This window comes from Drosophila ficusphila, unplaced genomic scaffold, assembly GCF_018152265.1.
Source record: "Drosophila ficusphila isolate 14025-0441.05 unplaced genomic scaffold, ASM1815226v1 contig_286, whole genome shotgun sequence".
NCBI classification, from domain to species: domain Eukaryota; kingdom Metazoa; phylum Arthropoda; class Insecta; order Diptera; family Drosophilidae; genus Drosophila; species Drosophila ficusphila.
The window spans coordinates 4115022-4133447 of record NW_025064189.1 but is presented as its reverse complement, the minus strand read 5'-3'; the positions used below and the strand labels follow the sequence as shown (position 1 = coordinate 4133447).

General features: G+C 38.5%; 1 protein-coding gene across 4 annotated transcripts in view; it reads left to right on the top strand.

Annotated features, from left to right (window-relative positions):
- The window catches only part of LOC108089374 (adenylate cyclase type 5), a 43312-nt gene that overhangs the window by 14552 nt on the left and 10334 nt on the right, over positions 1-18426 (top strand). For all 4 annotated transcript variants that reach the window (XM_017187552.2, XM_017187551.2, XM_017187550.2 and 1 more), the window contains 18 exons: positions 346-633; positions 2567-2678; positions 4389-4543; positions 5162-5649; positions 7197-7576; positions 7647-7767; positions 8301-8493; positions 9721-9870; positions 10805-10926; positions 12261-12353; positions 13383-13529; positions 14206-14364; positions 16436-16580; positions 16643-16737; positions 16814-16973; positions 17672-17769; positions 18006-18096; positions 18196-18309. In XM_017187552.2, coding sequence (XP_017043041.2) covers positions 346-633; positions 2567-2678; positions 4389-4543; positions 5162-5649; positions 7197-7576; positions 7647-7767; positions 8301-8493; positions 9721-9870; positions 10805-10926; positions 12261-12353; positions 13383-13529; positions 14206-14364; positions 16436-16580; positions 16643-16737; positions 16814-16973; positions 17672-17769; positions 18006-18096; positions 18196-18309 — 3111 coding nt within the window. The remainder of the gene's footprint in view (positions 1-345; positions 634-2566; positions 2679-4388; positions 4544-5161; positions 5650-7196; positions 7577-7646; positions 7768-8300; positions 8494-9720; positions 9871-10804; positions 10927-12260; positions 12354-13382; positions 13530-14205; positions 14365-16435; positions 16581-16642; positions 16738-16813; positions 16974-17671; positions 17770-18005; positions 18097-18195; positions 18310-18426) is intronic.

Sequence of the window (18426 nt, the reverse complement as noted above, 5' to 3'; positions counted from 1 at the left end):
TTAATTAAATATAAAGTTGTGTTTACCTTATGTGGAACATACATTTTTTTTTAATTTGAAGTTTAGTTATATCTTACACCTTAAATATTTAAAGGTATCAATAAGTTGCAAACAAAGTTTTCCACTATTAACTTTAACTAGAATATAAAACAGTGGTAAAAATGAAGGTGTTAAATACATAAACTCACCCTGTAAATATTTTCTCTTACTCAAATTTAGTTCTCCCACTTTTGTTGTTATTTAAATATTTCTCTGTTGTTTGTTTTAAGTTTTAAAGGCCAACCTCGATTTGGTTTGCTCTTTTCATCAGTGTACTCACACCTACTTTGTATTTTTTTCTTCCAGGAGAGCAAACACAGAAAGTTCTTCAGCCGCTCGGCCTCTTTGCGTCAGGCGGGGAGTGGAGGCGTTGGCGGAGGAGGAGTTGGTGGCAGCCAGCAGTCCTCCATGGAGTTGCATGTTCCAGGAGGACGAGCAGGAGGTGGAGGGGGAGGGGGAGCCTCCTCGGGAGCGGGCTCACCGCAAACGCAAACGCAACCGTCGACGCCGAAGAAGTCCAACTGGGAGGTGATCGAACATTTCAATACGAGTGCCAAGGGAGGCAAGGCCATGGTTAGCAGCAGTTTGATTGCGGTAAGTACGAGGGGATTCTGGCATCAATTAATTTGCCCGCCTAATGGACGCAACGTCGTTGGCAGGCAGGCTACCCACCTGTTGGCCCCACATCACCGCTTTTGCCCCATCGTGGGGGCTTAAATATTTAATTCGATTGGGCAGCAAATAAGCTGGGCCGAGCTAAATTTAAATACAATTTCATTGATGGCTGAAATTTCCACTGGGATGCGGAAAGGGACGAAACATTTCACTTCGCCCTGGGAAATTCATTTAAAGCCCAACAATCTGACGAAAGTTAGCCAGCTTCATGTCAGCAAAATTTACTTTAATTAAATTTATTGTTCCATTGCCATCGATGCCGACATTTTGCTCAAGGGAAAAACCCAGTGGCGAAATAAAAACTTTTTACACTAGCTTAACACATTGTTGCTTTAATTTAGTTTATATTTAATTAATTTACGGTTCCTTGGGCTGTGAGAGAAAAATACTAGAAATTTTAGTTTAACTAGAAAATATATTTTTTCTGAGAAATTGGTTCAACCTTGAGAGAATTAAATCTAGATTTTTTTAATGTCAGATGTCAAAAGCTCTTTTAATTTAAAATTTTTCCGATAAAGTTATTGTGAAACGGAAAATAAAATGGTGATGTTGTAAAAATTGCAGTAAAGTTTATAGAAATATTTATTTTAATTTGTTAGCAGATAAATTTAATACAATTAGGAAAAAGTGCATTCCATGGTTACTGGCTTTTAATATTAGAATTTTTTGAAGCTCCATTCAATGTTAGCTGCAACTATTCAAAAAGTTTTTATGTTTCTTTTTATATATATTTTTCCCCTTAGTAGATTTTTAGATGCGCTACTCTATATAAACGTGTTTTAATGCCAACTAACAAGCCGTTTCCTGGAAAACGCACTCACCCACACACTCTCACAGGCAAACACCCATACACCCTCACATGCAGGCGAAAGCTGACATGCACAGGGGGCCACTTAGCAACTGCACACGTGTGTGTGTGTGTGTGTGAGAGTATTCCTATTTGCGTTCGTTGTCAAGAGTCAATTGACAAAGTTTAGCAAATTGAAAAGGCAAAAAAAGCGAGAGGAGCGAGGGAAAAACATTTCAGGCATTCAAATGGGCGGCAATTTGCTTAAAAACGCCACGGGGATCCAAACACTCTTTTATGTGTGTGTGTATGTTTGTGCGGGTGTGCTTGTGTGGGTGAGTGTGTGCATGAGTGGGTGAAACGTTTAGTTCAATTGTTTGCGGACCCCACAAAAAATCATAGCATACTTACAAGGGCCAAATGAATTTTTTATGTAAATAAAGGAATGCGAGTATATTTACTAAGTATACATAATTAAGCGGCTGACAAATGTGGTCACTCTTTGTAGTTAGTTGGCAAAGTCAAACCATCGGAATTTTTTTTGTTATTAGAATCTGTAACCTTTAAACATTTTATAATCATTTAAAATGCTTTTGAATTGTAAATATAATATATAAAAAATCTAAACTTTTAACCATTTTAATAAACTGGTTTCAAATTATAATAATTAACATGCAAATTAGTTATGCTTTGATTTGTAGGTTTAAGCTGACAAAATTTTTTTTTAGGTTTGGATGGAATAAATTGTTAGGCAAAGGCTTTTTCTATTAAATCCATATTTATGATGTTGTTAATATGCCATAGTAAATCCAATAAATAAAGTCAATTTCACTAATTCAATTATATTCGCTAGTAGTGGAATTGCTTTGATTTTAATCTACCTCGAAAAAGTTTCAATTAGTTGCAATAAAAACAAATTAAAGAGTAGATTGTTTTAGATAAAAACCAATACAACATGTTGCTTAGCCTAAGGGAGCGGATTAATTGAAATATACAGATTTGATTTCATGCCTTGAGGCTCTTTGGTATTCCCCCATTTGTACTTCCCTCTTTTTAACCTTCAAGGCTGGAATTACGCGCTGCAATATCGACGAATCCATGGACTCCACCAACTCGAGCTCCACCTGCCACAGCCCCATGATTTACCAACGTGACGAAACACAGCTGCTGCAACCAGGTAAGCGAAAAGCGAGAAAAATGTGGAAAAATCTTGGGTAATTGGAAAGCGTTTACCTCTCATAACAGGGGACACTGAGGGTCAATAAAAATACCAGCATGCTCACATGTCTTCCTTTGGCCAGAAAGGTTCCACATACTCGTATTCTACCCACCGCACCGCTCAAAATGTCACAAGTTGATTGTCATTGTCATATTGAATTTGACGAGGCTATTTCGCAGTCTCCTCTCTTTTTTTTCTCGCCTTTCGTCTCACGTTTCCTCGTCATTGGCATTTCACTCACATCTCGCCTTTCGCCTTTTTCCCCCCTTCAAGGTTGCCTTGGATGCCCAGTCCCCATATCATCCTCACAGCCTCCATCGCCCCACCACCTAGATTTATTTTAGTTTGTGTTTCCTCTGAGGGAAACGAGCCAGCCTTTGGTTTTCTTGTATAGAGCAAGCTGCGTAGATTTCTATGGAAATTTACATAATCACGTTTGGCATTTATTTATTGATGCATATAAAGAACATACTTCGAGATCCAATCCCGCCCTTCGTTTTTGTGTTTGTGTTCTGTGGCTTTTTTACATTGTGGTCAGAATGCGGGACAGTTGAATGACTTTAATATGCCGCTTTGCCTGACGCTCTCTACATATTACAATAAAATATTTTATGGCTGGGTGTGCTGCATTTGAAATCAAGGCTTCCATTCTCAGGAAGGGAAATGTCAGGAGCATTGATGGTGATGTGACGCACACAATCGCTGGCAAATCGAAAATGTGTATAACACGTTAAGCGAATGAATTGTACTCGGTGTCACAATGGCTCAAGAAACATGTTTATGTGGGTAGAGAGGTGTTCCTAGTCTTTCTGTTAGGTTTTCCATTCAAATAGATTTAAATGTGTTTATAGGGTCAAAACTGTTGTTATATTAAATACAAAATACAATAGATTATGATAAAGTTTCTCTCGTGACAATTTAATTTACTTGGGTCATTGCAAAGAAACATTTTTAATACATTACATTAATAACCATAAAATTTAACTGAAAAAGATGTGAAACAACTTTAAACTACTGCATTCAAATCGAATTAATGTAGAGCTTATTTTTAGTAGGCTTAAATATTTAAGCATTTAATTAGGCTTGTTATACTAAATACTAATAAATAGCAAACGCCTCTGAATGTCACAATTTAATATTTTCATATTATATATAATTGGCGGATGGAATGGCAAATATAAATTACCTACCATTTATGCATGTAATATGTTAATTCATATATAATTCGTTGTTGATAACTAAGCTTTTACGCAAAGAACTTGTTCATTGAACAATAACATCAGCATTTAGCCGCCCATTCAAACACATGTCAATGACTATATACAATGAAAAGTCTCCTGTGAATAGGAAACTTTCAAATTTCATGCTGTTACGGATTTGTAAGTACGATTTCCATAATTTTAATCCGATCCGGAGCGATTTCCCATTTGTGCGGTTACTGGGATGTGAAAATGCAACAGCTGTAATTCAACTTGCAAATTCGGTCTGTAATTTGCAATCGTTTTGTGGGTCTAATTGCAGTTGAATTTCAGTTAGACCTCAAGTTGGGATAACTTTCTGGCCGAGGTATTAATTAATTTGGCATTTGTGTGTGTGGGGGGCAAGTTCTTTGGCCTTCGAAGAAGAGGACCACCACCTACCTACAAATCGAATGTTTTTGCTTTGCAGGGGATGGCAGTAATGTGGAGGCCAACAATCCGATTCCGGGCGGCGGAGGATCTGGACCGGGGAATGGTCCTGTGAGCCCCAGCATTTCGTTCTGGTTCCGTTTGAACCGCATCATCCTGCGCCTCTGCTCCACGCACCAGTTCAAGAATCTCCAGGTAAGCTACTTACGCCGCAGGCTTAGCGTGAAATCCTTTGCCAAACAAGTTGCAACTCCTCCTCGACCGCCAGGACTCTTTGAAACTTTTTCGCTTGCCATGCCACTTAGTTTGCGCAACTTTTTCCTTGCCAGCACTGGGAATGATACCCACAAATCGTTCTTAAATCACGAAAACAAATATTTGAAAGAAATATATGAAAAGCTAACTTAAGATCTAACAAAAGAACAATGCTTTCATATTTAATATGAAACTTTATTTTCATATCAAATTTGTTTTCCCGTCGCCTAAAATAATTTAGTTAATAAAAAATGTGGATATATTTAAATAAATTTGTTTAAAAAACATAATGAAACTAATTCAATTCAATTCAATTAAATTTTTTCAAAATTATAATAAATATTTATAAAATATTTGTGTAATTTACCTGTAAAAAAAAGTAAAATGTAAATGTAATGTAGAAAATAGTATGCAGAATATTATTTTGAAAACTACATATTTGTTTTACTTTAAAAAACCATCCATTCAAAATCGGTTAATTTTTACTTATAATTTTGAATTAAAAAATGGTTATAAAGCAATTCGTTAAGTGCTCCTTTTTTGGCCCCATCTAAACAGGTGGAAATGCTGTATCAGCGGTATTTTCTGCGAATGAACCAGAGCAACACGACGCACATTCTGGCGCTGCTTTTGGCCCTGATTTTGGCCCTGTCCTGCACGCACTTGGTCTTCACAACGCTGCAGCTGCGGCGCAGCACCTCCCTGCTGCTGGAAATCAGCGAAATTCGGCTGGACGCAAATTCGACCGCCGGCAACTTGACGACCACCTCCATTAAGCCACCGGCATCGGTGGGTCAAATTGCCGAGGGCAGGAGCCTCCTTCCTGCACTGGCTTCCAATTCCAGCGGCAGCATTTGGGTGGCGAGCTCGCCGGGAGGCTCTGATTTGAAATCCGCCCAAAACCGCAATTTCGAAGATTTCGAAGCGGTTGGTAATGGACAGCCGGAGCGGCAGTTTCGTCGGCAGAAGCGCAAACATTATCGACGTCTCCACAAACACCGCTACAAGCAAAAGCAACACCAACAACATCAACAACATCGCACCAGGTGAGTAGAGATGCCAACTAGCCGGTCCTATTTTAAAAACTATTAAAATTGTTACATATAATTGCAACAGTTAATTAAGACACATTTAATGATAAACTTAAATGTAAACAATCTTGAAATAGGTGCAATACAAATATATGCTCAATAATCAAGAATTTAAAGTATATATTTACAAACATTTACGAATTCTTATTAAAAATCCTCTAGCCAAAATTTATCATTCATAAATGTGCAATTTTATACTAATATAAATAAAATGCTTGATTATTAAGCTTGCATATTTTAATTATATGTTGTTTTTAAATTCAACATTTATATTTCCTAAAAGGTTCGTGGCTTAGGAAATTTTTAAGATTTTTTCATTAACTTTATGCTTGAGTTATTTAATGGTAAGCCACATTTTCCTGACTCTGCTTTTTCCAGAGGCAATACACTTTAATAACATAGTTTAATTTGGCTATAATAAAGCAATCTTGTCGTCACTGCAGATGAAAATATGGAGGTTTTATATAAATGAGAAAGAAGAGGCAAGTTTCTTGACAGGTCACTCCAGCCGACAATGTGCTTTTCCCAAAAGGCGATTCATATTTTGCGCAGCTCGCAGTTGAGGTTTTACTCAAAGAGCTCCCCTGAAATTCAATCAAACAACTTTAGGCTGGCCAAAAAGAGCTGAGCCCATAAAAGTACGTACAAAGTAGGCTCAAATTGAATTTAAAGCGGACTGGAGGGAACGGAACAAGTTAAGCTCCAGGAAAAGTAATTTTAGCCAAGGCAAAGACCACAATTCGATCGAAGCGAATCCATGACATGGCTTTAATCAAGTACGGAAAAATGAGCTGAAATTGATTTTAAAGACTCACTTTATGGAAAATCACTTAAATTTGTTAGCAAATAAAAGGGGAGAAGCTTCTTGAAAATCAAGAAGAGGTAATTCAAGTCGGAATCACAAGAAAACACAATTTATACAAGAGCGTACGATTCCAATTTTGAATAATTGGTATAAGCCCCAAAATAAATTAAGTCGGTTTAGGATTTCCAGAAAGTTTGTTAAAAAAAACAGTGTGGTATTTCTTAAATGAAGAGATAGCAATTCGAATAAATCAAGGAGAACGAAACAAAAGTCTTGTTTAAATAGAAAGAGAATTTACGTAAAACAAATTGCCAAAAAATTGTAGAAGCTAGTTTCTATGCGAGAAAACTTGTCAGGAACTTATATAAACTGCAACTTTGTGTTCTTATATTGCAATTTATTTTCCCACAAAAAAAATACACAACAAATTAATCCCAAACAAAGCGTCAGACGAAACAAGAAAATATCTTAGGAAAATACTCAGAACAATGCTTTAATCAAATACCCGTACGAGTGTTCTATAACTGACTACTCGAATTCATTTTGCCTGCCATTTTCATTTACATTTAGATTTATTTTGCCACAAATATTTATGCTGGCCATAAATGCCGGCAAGACGGATAGTTGGCCAAACACAAAACAGACATTTTCATCAATCGAGAATGCGAGTGAAATGAAATTTGGGACTTTATTGCAGATACAGGACGAGGGAGAAGCGGAATCTGCAGGACATTCAGTTGGTTAAGGGGGTTGGCAGCCAGCTGATTGTTGACACTGCCCCCGATGATGTGTACACAATTTCCCAGGATGATGACGACGACGATGGTGATGATGATGGAGGGCGCAGAGTCGACAGCAAACGCATTACGTATACGCCGCGTGTCCGCGACAACAATCAAATTTCGGTAGCGGAACGTGATGAAGTGCTAAACACATCGTCAATCGAAGGACCTGCAGCCGATAATTCGGACCCTCCTCCGGACTATGGCCACCTTATATCCCTGATCCTGATGCAGGTGGACGAGTCCGTGTTGGTCTTCCTCATCGTCATGCTAATCTGCGGAATTGTCTATGCCTGTGAGTTGGTCATCATCGTCATCGGGTGGCTCCCGTCTTTGGACTCTATTCTCTTTGTATTCTTCCATAGTCCTGCTGTGCATCCTCTCCAAGCCGGCCATGAACGAGATCTTCCTGGTGCTCGTGTCCTACGTCATTTTGGGCACCTTTCTCGCCATCGAAGTGGCCGTCAGCTACGCCATGAAACCCAGGTTGGTATACGCGTTCTTTTCGATGGTTTACCACAGAAAGAAAAGGATTAAGCAATACTTACAAGCAAAAAAGTGATTATTGAAAATCAATGATAAATCAAAATGAGTTACAAGGAACTTGAATGTTTTATGAAAAGCTTATATTGAGCCAAAGTTAAATAATATAAATAAATAAATAAATAGTACAGATTTTATTTAGCTATTCATTCATAATATATCTATATTTTATTTTTTTTAGTTTATTTTCATTTTTAATTTATAAATCATAATGATAATAGTAGTTTTACAATTTAAATTTGAAATTTAAATATACTTGTAGGTTTTTGGCATTGTAACCTTTTTTTGCTTTAGCTAGATTTTTTTGTCTGTTAAATTTTTTCGAGTGCATAGCAGCTGTTGCTCGACTCGGCTCGGCAAAATTAATCATTCACGGCTCGCTAATTGCGGCAACTTCGAATCATGCAAGGCAAACAACCGCATCTGTGCTCCATTGTGTCCTAATCGCTCTTCTCGTGTCCAATTTCCCCCGGCAGCAAGTCCTTCAATGGCAGCGCCTGCTGCATCGTGCTCATCTACATGACCTACACGATGCTGCCCCTCCGCCTCCGGGAGGCTCTGATCGGCGGCGTCCTCCTGAGCGTCGTCCATCTGTACACCTGTCTGAGGTTCGCAGCCGCGCGGGATGAGAATGAGGACGAGGTGGTGGAGGACCTGCAGTGGGAGGAGGTGAGTAAGAATGATGGGGGAACACCCGATACACGTGAGGACCTCGACTCGGTTAATTACTGTGGCTTGAGTTTAGTGTAGATTGGTTATGGCTGTTTCCTTTACTTCCATTTAAGAGGAACAGACAAGTAAAATTGTACAATTGAGCTTAAACGGATTGATTCATATAAAATTAGGTTCATCTATATAAAAACATTTTCAAGGAATTGCTATTGCTTCATAAATTATTATATGGATTATTAAAAACTAATGTTTTTAAGAAGATTATTTTTAAAATGCAATTGAGTTCAGCTGGAGTAAATTAAATTCTTGTCTAAACCACAAAGAAAGGAAAAGGAGTATAATTAGCTTAAAATGGAGTGAATGAAATTGTAGTACAGTCATTTTAAATTACTTGAAAAGTTGATAAAAAAAATCAATGGAAATAAACTGGAGTAAAAGCTTCGAAAGGGAGTGAGAAAAACGTGACACAGGTGTGGTCTTCGACTTCGTAAATTACTGTGGCATGCATGTGATTAAATTCAATCTATTTTAATTGCGAGTGTAATTACACGAATAAAAAGCATTTAAATAAATTTGTATACCGACGGGAAGTTGTAAAACTCAACTGTTCAAGAGACAAAGGGTCATGAAATGGCGTTTTAAATAACCTGGAAAGTTTCTTTAACATAAACAATTAAGTTTAAATGGAGCAGGTAGAATTTTTGAATAATGGATTTAAAGATAACTTATGCTGTTTATAAACCGTCTTTCTGCTCCATTTGCTAATTGGATTAATAGGCTTTTGGCTTGAAGGGCAAATTGGCTTTGGTGTATAAAATAACTTATGCCACTGCTGTTGTTTACATTGCAAATGAAGCATAAAGCCATCTATCAACAGGTTTGGCATTCGCACTGAGCCGCAAATGCAAATTGATTTAGCGAATAATAAAATTGAAATACGGCGCATTTCAGCATCAGAAAGGGCAGCCATCTAGGTTTAATTGCCTCCTTTGCGAGCTGGAGGATGGGAAAATATGGGAAAATCAGGGGGAAAAACAGCAGCTCGGCAGCTGAGAGTGGCACGTGTCCAAGGGCCAGGGAGTCGACGTGAATGAAATGAAATTAAATTGCCGCCAAATTGAATGAAATCGAGAATGTGGAGGGCCCTCGTAGCAGCTGCCTAAGTGTTGTTTTCCTTGTATTTATGGCTCGTAATGTCATTAATGCCGCAATCTCCTTCCGCAGCTGCTCTGCACACTGGTGGCAATGCTCCTGGCCAATCTCACCGGGGTCTACACCCACTGGCCCAAGGAGAAGGCCCAGAGGAAGGCTTTCATCGAGACGCGCCAATGCATCGAGGCCAGACTTAGAACACAGCGCGAAAATCAACAACAGGTGAGTGGTATTTTAGGTTGAAAATTGCATTTATAAAAGGGGAAGAGCTTTAAGATATTAGAAACAGAACAAAAGCAAAAACAACTATCATAAAAAAGTATCTTATGCATTGGAAATCCTACCTCACTTCCTACCAAAAACATAATTACTTATGAGAAATATCTTTATTACCATATTTTACTGTAGGCAGCATTTCTCACTAAGGAAAACCCCTTTGTAACTGTTGACAAAGAAAAATCATCAGGTGTTTTATTGGCATGTAGGTGTATAACATGAAAAGGCCAACGAACAAACCAAAAGGCACACAAATGAACTTCGAGCAAATTTCTCACAAATTGTTTGCATCAAACGGAATGTTGACTGAGGAGCAGCGGGGTGCTGATTCATCTCTGTCTTTTCGGAATAACCTACACCTCCTCCAAGTTTCGGTGGCCTTTTATCTCGAAAACAACAAGTAAATGGCGCTTCATGTGGAGATTCCATAATGTTACGACACCTTTTGATCATGGCTTTTTGAACTAAAAATATAAATTGCGAGGGAAAAATATTAAAGAGCTCTGATTAAGAAATTTCATAAGGATCTACTTTAAGTTCTAAAGCAACACAAATTATCAATGTGATAAATTTTATATATTTTTGAACAAGCACACTTTCACCAATCAAAATTGAATGAAACAAAAATCTATTATCTGCATAAATAAAATGCCTGCAACTTTAACTTTAAAAAGTTTATACATTCATAAAGTTTTTTATTACCATTGTACAACAGGATTTAAAATTCACTTAGAAAATGAGGGACTTTATTTTTATAGAGTACGAAATCGTAAAGTTAATTTATGCAGACTGATCCCGGAGCAGATTTAACTCTGAGTCGCACTTCGGGTGGCCGTAATGGATGCGTTGGATGGTTTTAAAGCAGATCCATTTGTTGCAGGAACGCTTGTTGCTGTCGGTGCTGCCGCGCCATGTGGCCATGGAGATGAAGGACGACATTGCGGGCCAGCCACGTGACACCCAGTTCCACAAGATATACATCCAGCGGCACGAGAACGTCAGGTGAGTGGACTTGATAGCAGGATGGAAAGGATGGCAGGATGGCAGGATATTCGGGGCTGGGGAATTTATTTGCATGCAAAGTCAATAAATTGTTTGGCTGGGAATCTCCGAATGTCTGAATGTCTGAGCGTGTAACGCGAGCAATGAATTTGTATGCAAAGCCAAAAAGGAGCTGAAGCAAGTGCACAGCGCTACGCACACATAAGTGAAAACACACAAGCACACACACACGCACACTCACACACACATATACGGCAGCCAACCGAGCATAATAAAGCATACTTTAAGGCGCACCTGTTTGAGCCAGAAATGTCCTCAGTCTGTTGCTTTTGGCTCGCTTCCATTTAAAAGGAGTTGCTGCGATTTCTGTTTGAGGTTGTCAAGGAGGAAAAGTGATTTACAGCTGGAAAGATAAAGATAAAGATACAGAGTGCGTGACGCTTCTTGAAGATCCTAAATGGAAATTCTAGAGGCAATCTTAAAAGTCATATAAATTTGTTTCTTATGGAAAATACTTACAAGAGACGTGATATCTCTCTCTTTTTCATGATTTAAATTGAAGTTAATAAACATCGCAAGGAGAGTATTCCTTCTTTCAATTTGCTTAACGAGTAGCTATTGTTTCTGTGCCTTATGTTTACCCTCCCAAAACTTTTGCTCAGCCATTTTGTATTAAATTACGCGCTGATCCGACTAAGCCCTTCTCAGTTACGAGTCGTAAAATCAGCAGAAAGTAGCAACTGGCTGTGCTAACGTGGCTCTGTCAACACATGGCCAGGTTGTTTGGGCCAGGAGTAACGTGAAAAAGGATTTAACATTGTTAGATTTACGAGAATAAATAACCGACACATAATTCAGCCTAAAATAAAGGGGGGAAAAATATCCACGAAGACGGAAGCTTATTCAGTTTAAAGGCGAAGAATGAATATATTAAAAATTCCCCAGAAGCAGCTACTTTAAAAAAGCAATTTGAAACACTTAGAAGATTTTATATAAGGAATACTTTATATTGGAAATAAGTAGAAGGAAAAGAGAACAGGGCATTTTAACCTCAACAATTTAACGCTTCAGCAAAAACAACCGCAGTTTAAAAATGAATTTTGATTGCTGCACAGAAAAAAAAAGTTGAAATCACTTCAACGTTTTGATTTTAAGGAGAGCTGTCACAAAAATGTTTTCACGAACTTCGGTAGTGAAATTTGCTTACTAAAGGACAAGGTTATCTTGGTTTTAAAACCAAAAACCTATTGCTGCTTTTTTTGTACTGTTTTTCACTCTATGTACGTCAGTTGCAAAGGCTCTCGGTCTCATATTTCCCATTTTCGCCATTCCAGCATCCTTTTTGCGGACATTTGCGGTTTCACCAGCCTTTCGGATCAGTGCACCGCCGAGGAATTGGTGCGTCTGCTGAACGAGCTCTTCGCCCGGTGAGTATTCGGTTGGGAACTGGTTGTGCCCACTGAAATGGCCAGTTGGATGGGCCGGAGGATGTGTCCATAATTAATGGCAAACCAGTAAATACACTCCTCGAAAGTACAGAACAAATTTCCACAAATTTTAAAGAGCAATTGTAGCTAAAAACAAGCCCCAAAAATCAAACACATAAAAGTATTTTATAGACCTTAAAAAAGTGGATAACATATTTAAAGTTTTATTTCGCATTACCATACAAAAATGGAATTCAGAATTTTAAACTGAATTTCGTAAAGAAATAATTGATAGAAAAAGTTTAAAGAAAACAAAATATCTGCTAGTTATCATCTGCACTTATCCAAATTTTTTCCCTTTTCAATGTTTAAATTTTTCCACTTGAAAGGAATAAAATCGATTTTTTCCAGTGCCTATCTATCTGTCTGGTTCCTCGTGTTATTCATGAAACTGAATCCCAGACAGAGCCTTCGGCTGTATTAATTGCTCGAAGTGAACAAAGTGAAACTGACCCCGAGGCAAACAAATAAAGATGCTGACCTTTTTGCCAACGAGCTTAGAGACTAGTAACAAGTTGGTTTTATGGATGAAGACAGGATAAAATTGAGACACTAGGAAAGGGGTGTTTATAGAGGCCACATGATTATCGTTCCCAACCACTTTAATATATTAATTTTCAGGAATATTTTTGGGTTATAGAGAAGCATTAATAATTGATGGGCTTGACCTTTTAAAGCGAAGGTTATTGAATAGAACGACCTTTTATTAATTGGAAGCTTTTGGTACCAAGAATAAATGCCACAATTTAGTTCATTTTAATTGGGTCTCCGTTTCCCGAAAGTAATACTTTTTTCGAACCCTTTTCCTCCTTTTGTTCAGAGCTTACTTTCCTTCCAATAAAGTTAGATGAGAAATGATAGCTTACGCTTATTGTAGTCAGGAGCTTCTGCTTTTTTTTGCGATTTTCTAGTAGCATTTTCAACTTCTTTGTTTCCACTTTTGCACTTCCATCTCCAAATCCATTGCAGCTTTGATCGATTGGCTGCGGAGCATCATTGTCTGCGCATTAAGCTGCTGGGCGATTGCTACTACTGCGTCTCCGGGCTGCCAGAACCCCGTCCGGATCACGCCCATTGTGCCGTCGAAATGGGACTCGATATGATTGACGCCATCGCGTGAGTATCTGTATCTGTTGTATCCGCATCCGTATCTGCAAGCAGGAACACAGAAACATAGGAACACAGAAACACAAAGGCAAACTGCTGTTTTGCGGCTTTTGTTATGGGTGGTACACGGGGGAAAACATATCTTTAAAATGGTATTTATATGAAATGAAATTTACAGAAATTATAATGGATATAATATATCATAAGTTAAAGATATATATAAAATAAATACACATTTTAAATTTATTTATTTATTTAAAATGGTGTTTAAATGAAATGAAATTTACAGAAAGTATAATGGATATGATATATCATAAGTTAAAGATTAAATTATTGTTAAAAAAGTATTTATGGTTATACTTAAATTTATCAATTTGCAAAATAATATAGCTTTCTTGGTTGCATTTATTATAATTTTAGATAGCTTTTTTTTGTTGTGCTTCAAAATTAATTAAAAATTAGCAGTAAATTGGTACTGCAGTTTGTTTTATTTCTTTGTTGATCAGGCAAATTATAAATCAATTTCCTAATTGTTAAGTAACGCAATGCTATCTTTATAAATGGGTTTTATAAATCTTTAAAATGGATAATATGTATATTTTTCAATTTGGAAAAAAAACATTTATTTTTTTAAGTGATCCAATCTTTATCCTTTGTTTGCTGCTCCTCTGCTTTTGTTTTGCAGTCTTGTCCGCGAGGTGATGGCCGTGAATGTGAACATGCGAGTTGGCATCCATACTGGCCGAGTGCACTGCGGCGTTTTGGGCCTGGTCAAGTGGCAGTTCGACGTTTGGTCCAATGACGTCACTCTGGCCAACCACATGGAAAGCGGTGGAATCCCAGGGTGAGTGTACTACTACTACTACTCCTACCAATCATCCTCTAATCTCCCGGCTGAAATTAATTGATCCGGCGTCTTCGGCTGTCATCGGTTGACACTTGAAAGTGGCCATTGTCTTGGCCATTTTGTGGGCTGGGTCTGGTAAATCCGCTTCGATTCAATTCAATTCATTGTGCTGCCAGTCGCCAGTAGGAAATTCAATTCCATTTCGCCAGCAAATCCAATTCAATCCAGTGAAAATCCCGCTTCGGTCAGTTTGAGCCACTTCTGGCGACAGCTGTGAATAATGGTTTGTGAAAGGAGGAAATGTTTATCGGTTTATGTTCCACTCCCTCGAAATGCTGGCCAATAAAAGCGGTGGGCCAAACAATTAAAGCCAACTTGCTGTGGTCGGCCGGAAGTTGTATTGTTTGAAGCACCTACCATAAAGGCACTTGAAAGTCCAAAAGTGTCGCTGCTTTGCGGTTCGTCCTTCGTCCTTCCTCCTTCATGCTCTATCCATTATCCTGCGACCTGCGTCCTTCGAGGCTCGAGGGTGTGCCTCTCCATTGTGGTCTTAATCGTTGTAATTGCCGTACACACACAGCATTTTGCATGCGTCTTGTGGCCAGCCAAAGGCGTCAAGTTATTGGTAACTTACGAGTGCTCACCCCGAGTTTTCCCCTTTGGAAAACCCCTTTTACCCCCACTTTGCGAATAGCCCACCCAATCGATTATGGCCCACAATTTGCATGCCACGCCCACCGCTGCCCCAGTCCGCCCACCACTGATAAGTGCCCCGCAACAATATTTTGTTGCTGTTGATTCAGCTGCACTTCAACACTTGAGCAATTTGTTACTGCTCACATACCCTGGATATCTGAAGTTCAGGTTAGCTAGGGTATATTAGACTGGTTTAGAAAAGAAATAGTTAAATAAAAAGTTAGTTCTATAAAATAGCTCAATTCAAGGTTCAGTTATTAATAAGCCTTTTAAAACTAAAATAAATATGTAGGTATATTTTAAAATGTGGTTACGTATCTTACGTTACGTTGGGTTACTTTTTATCAGTCACGTAAACTGTTTAAAAGAAACTTTTATTTAATTTAAAAAATTCCTAGTTTTCAACATGTCTTTCATCTTTTTAGTAGGTAAAATCTATGATATGTAAGACTAAATTAATTTTTTTTGTAATAAATTTTTAATAAAGTAAAGTTTAATAGAGTTTTCTAGTAGTAAAAATGAAAGGGCATATTATTGACTTACAAACTCAGCGGAACAACTTTGCATGTTTCAGTTTGTTTTGTCTATTTTAGTACACTCCTTTGCCCACTTCAACTAGTTGTAAGCACCAGTTAAAGTGTCCCAAAATAATAGATAACAAAGGGTCGAAGTAGTCCTCTATTATTTTCCCGGTTACGAGCATTTTCCTCCTCCGCTTTCCTTCTGTGTTGTTTTCCTTTTTTTTTTGCGAATATTCACGCTGCGACTTTGGGTGGAAGTTTAAGTAACTGTTGAGTTTATTTGGGTCAGCCGAACGACGGCAGCTCGTTTGTTAGTCCTGTCCCGGGTGAAATTAAAAGCAAATAGCTGCACTGGGTGGTGCTTTTGGCCAACATAGCTAAGGTTATAGCCATCGCCTTGGCTGGATGCCTGATAAGCTGCAATTTCTGCCGAGAGTTGAGCGAGCGTGGCATGTAAAAAGTTCGTTAGCCGCCTGAGGAGAAGTTTGCCTGCGGGGAATGTGAACTGCAGTCTGCAGCAATCCATAACAAAGCGTCGTGTAATTATCAATAGTATCAACAGCAGGCAGTTACTTGGCAGCCGAAGGATGTCGGCAAGCCAGGAGCATCTGTTGCGGGTTTTCACTCCGAGAACAGCATTAAAAACTATTTAGCTGACTTGGGAAAAATAGAAATGCAGCGGAAGGGGATGGAAAATGGGTTTGTGTGGCGGGTAATGTGAGTGTTTCCTGTGGTTAACTGAATTTTCCGCTTAATGCCACCACATAAAAAATAAGAAAAAAAACGGAAACCATAAGCTGATAAAGATAATCATTGGAATGTGTTCTCTGTTCTTTTTTTTTATTTTTCAGTCGCGTTCACATCACCAAGGAGACTCTAAAGTGTTTGGATGGCGATTACGAAGTGGAAGTTGGCAAGGGAAACGAACGCAATTCGTATCTCAAGGATCATCAGATTGAAACGTATCTTATAGTGCCGGGGGATATATACAGACCTGTGAGTTAAGCTACTTTAATTAGATTAGCAGATATTATGAGTGATGGATTACTTGATTTCAGCACAAGAAGTCCAGGAATCGTCTGCAGGTGAATGGGAATATTTCCAAGGAGCTGCGTATGATGGGTCATGGAACCGCACAGAAACACACTTCCAAGTAAGGTTTCCGTTGCTTAATCTGTATTCTTGGTAAACAGCTTATGTACAAAAATATTCCTTTATTTTATTTGTAGATTCGGATTTGGTGACAGTTCAGAAAGTACGAAGGATCCCGAGGACGAGGTGAACGAGTATCTAATGCGAGCGATCGATGCCCGCAGCATTGATCATCTGAGGGCCGAGCACTGTCAGTCCTTGCTGCTCTGCTTCAAGGATAATGGGCTGGAGAGAAAGGTAAACACTTAATGAAAACTTGAAAAAATTATTACAATAACCAGCAATAAATATCTTACACAGCAAGGGGAAACAAAAATAAAATGATTAAAATAAGAAATTTAATGGCCTTAAGATTTGGTTAATTGATCATCAAAATTGACAAAAAAAATCTGTCAAAAATAAAAAAATTAACTAATGATGCATATAGTTAGAGAATTGAAATACAAAACATTTAGAGGTTTGCCACTTCAAAATTAGAAAAGTTATGGGCTAAGTTTTAGTGAACTTTGATCCATTTTCGGCAAACCCTTTTTTTTTTTGCAAATTTTGAAAGGGGTTGTTTCAAAAAATTTGATTATTCTGCCTTACATTATTTGTCCAACTTTTTAGACATTTATCCTTAATACTCTTTAGCTTCAACAACTCAGTTAAATTAAAATACAGCATTCGTCTAAAGCTATTTATATAATATTTAACCCGAAAAGAGGAGTTGAGAGTACGTCCTAAAAATAAGCTCCTGCAGCTAAACATAAAAGGTTATTTACATTCGCTGGCTTATGTTTCACGATGTCAGAAGCTAAAACCAGCGGCGAATACTTATTTCTGGGCCATTGTTCCCCCTCTGCAGTAAACAAACCTACATAATGTATATCTAAGTCGGGCTTTTACCACTCTATTTTGCTCTTTTGCTCTTTTCCGATTTTGCTGTTTTGCAGTACGCCAGCGAACCGGATCGCATGTTGTGTGTGTACTTCTACTGCAGTCTGTTGGTTTTGCTCGGCACCAGCATAATGCGGCTGGTGGTCTTCCAGAGGTGAGTTCGCGGGGATTCGGGATTGGGGATTCGGGGGAAATGTGACTCTAAAACAGGAAACGGGTTAGCCATTCCAGCTGATGATGTTTTTCGGGGGGCGTCCAAGCGAGGCGATTCCCCACGAAACTCTTTTGCAGGCACCACTGCGTATACGTGTTGCCCAAAAAGTTGCTACCCATTTAAATTGGCAGCCAAAAACAAAACCGCTCTCTGCTCTCTGCTCCTCCATTTTCCAGCTCCCCACTGACTTTGGCCTTGTCCACTGGCGCTCTGTTTCTGCTCGGACTGCTGGTATTTCTGGTGGCATGTCATAAAATCAACTTTCAGGTAAGCACACAAAGAGTCGAGTGGAGTGGAGTGGAATGGAGGGAATTGTTGTTGTTGTCATTGTGCATTTTTCATCCGGCGGAATGCCAAACTTTTTAGCTGCCATCGGACATCAAACGCTTCTCATTGCGCATTCATAGCAATCGCAGGATATCGCAGTTTTTCGCCTTCGCCAGCGTCGCCCTGATTGTCCTTACCACTTTGTTGGCCATGGTGAGTGCTTATAAATTAATCGCCGGGTTAATCGCTGTCTGTTATTAATTGACGGGCCTATAATATGCCATAAATATTTGAGGGAATTTAAAGTGGCTTTAACGGAAAAAGGAGGAA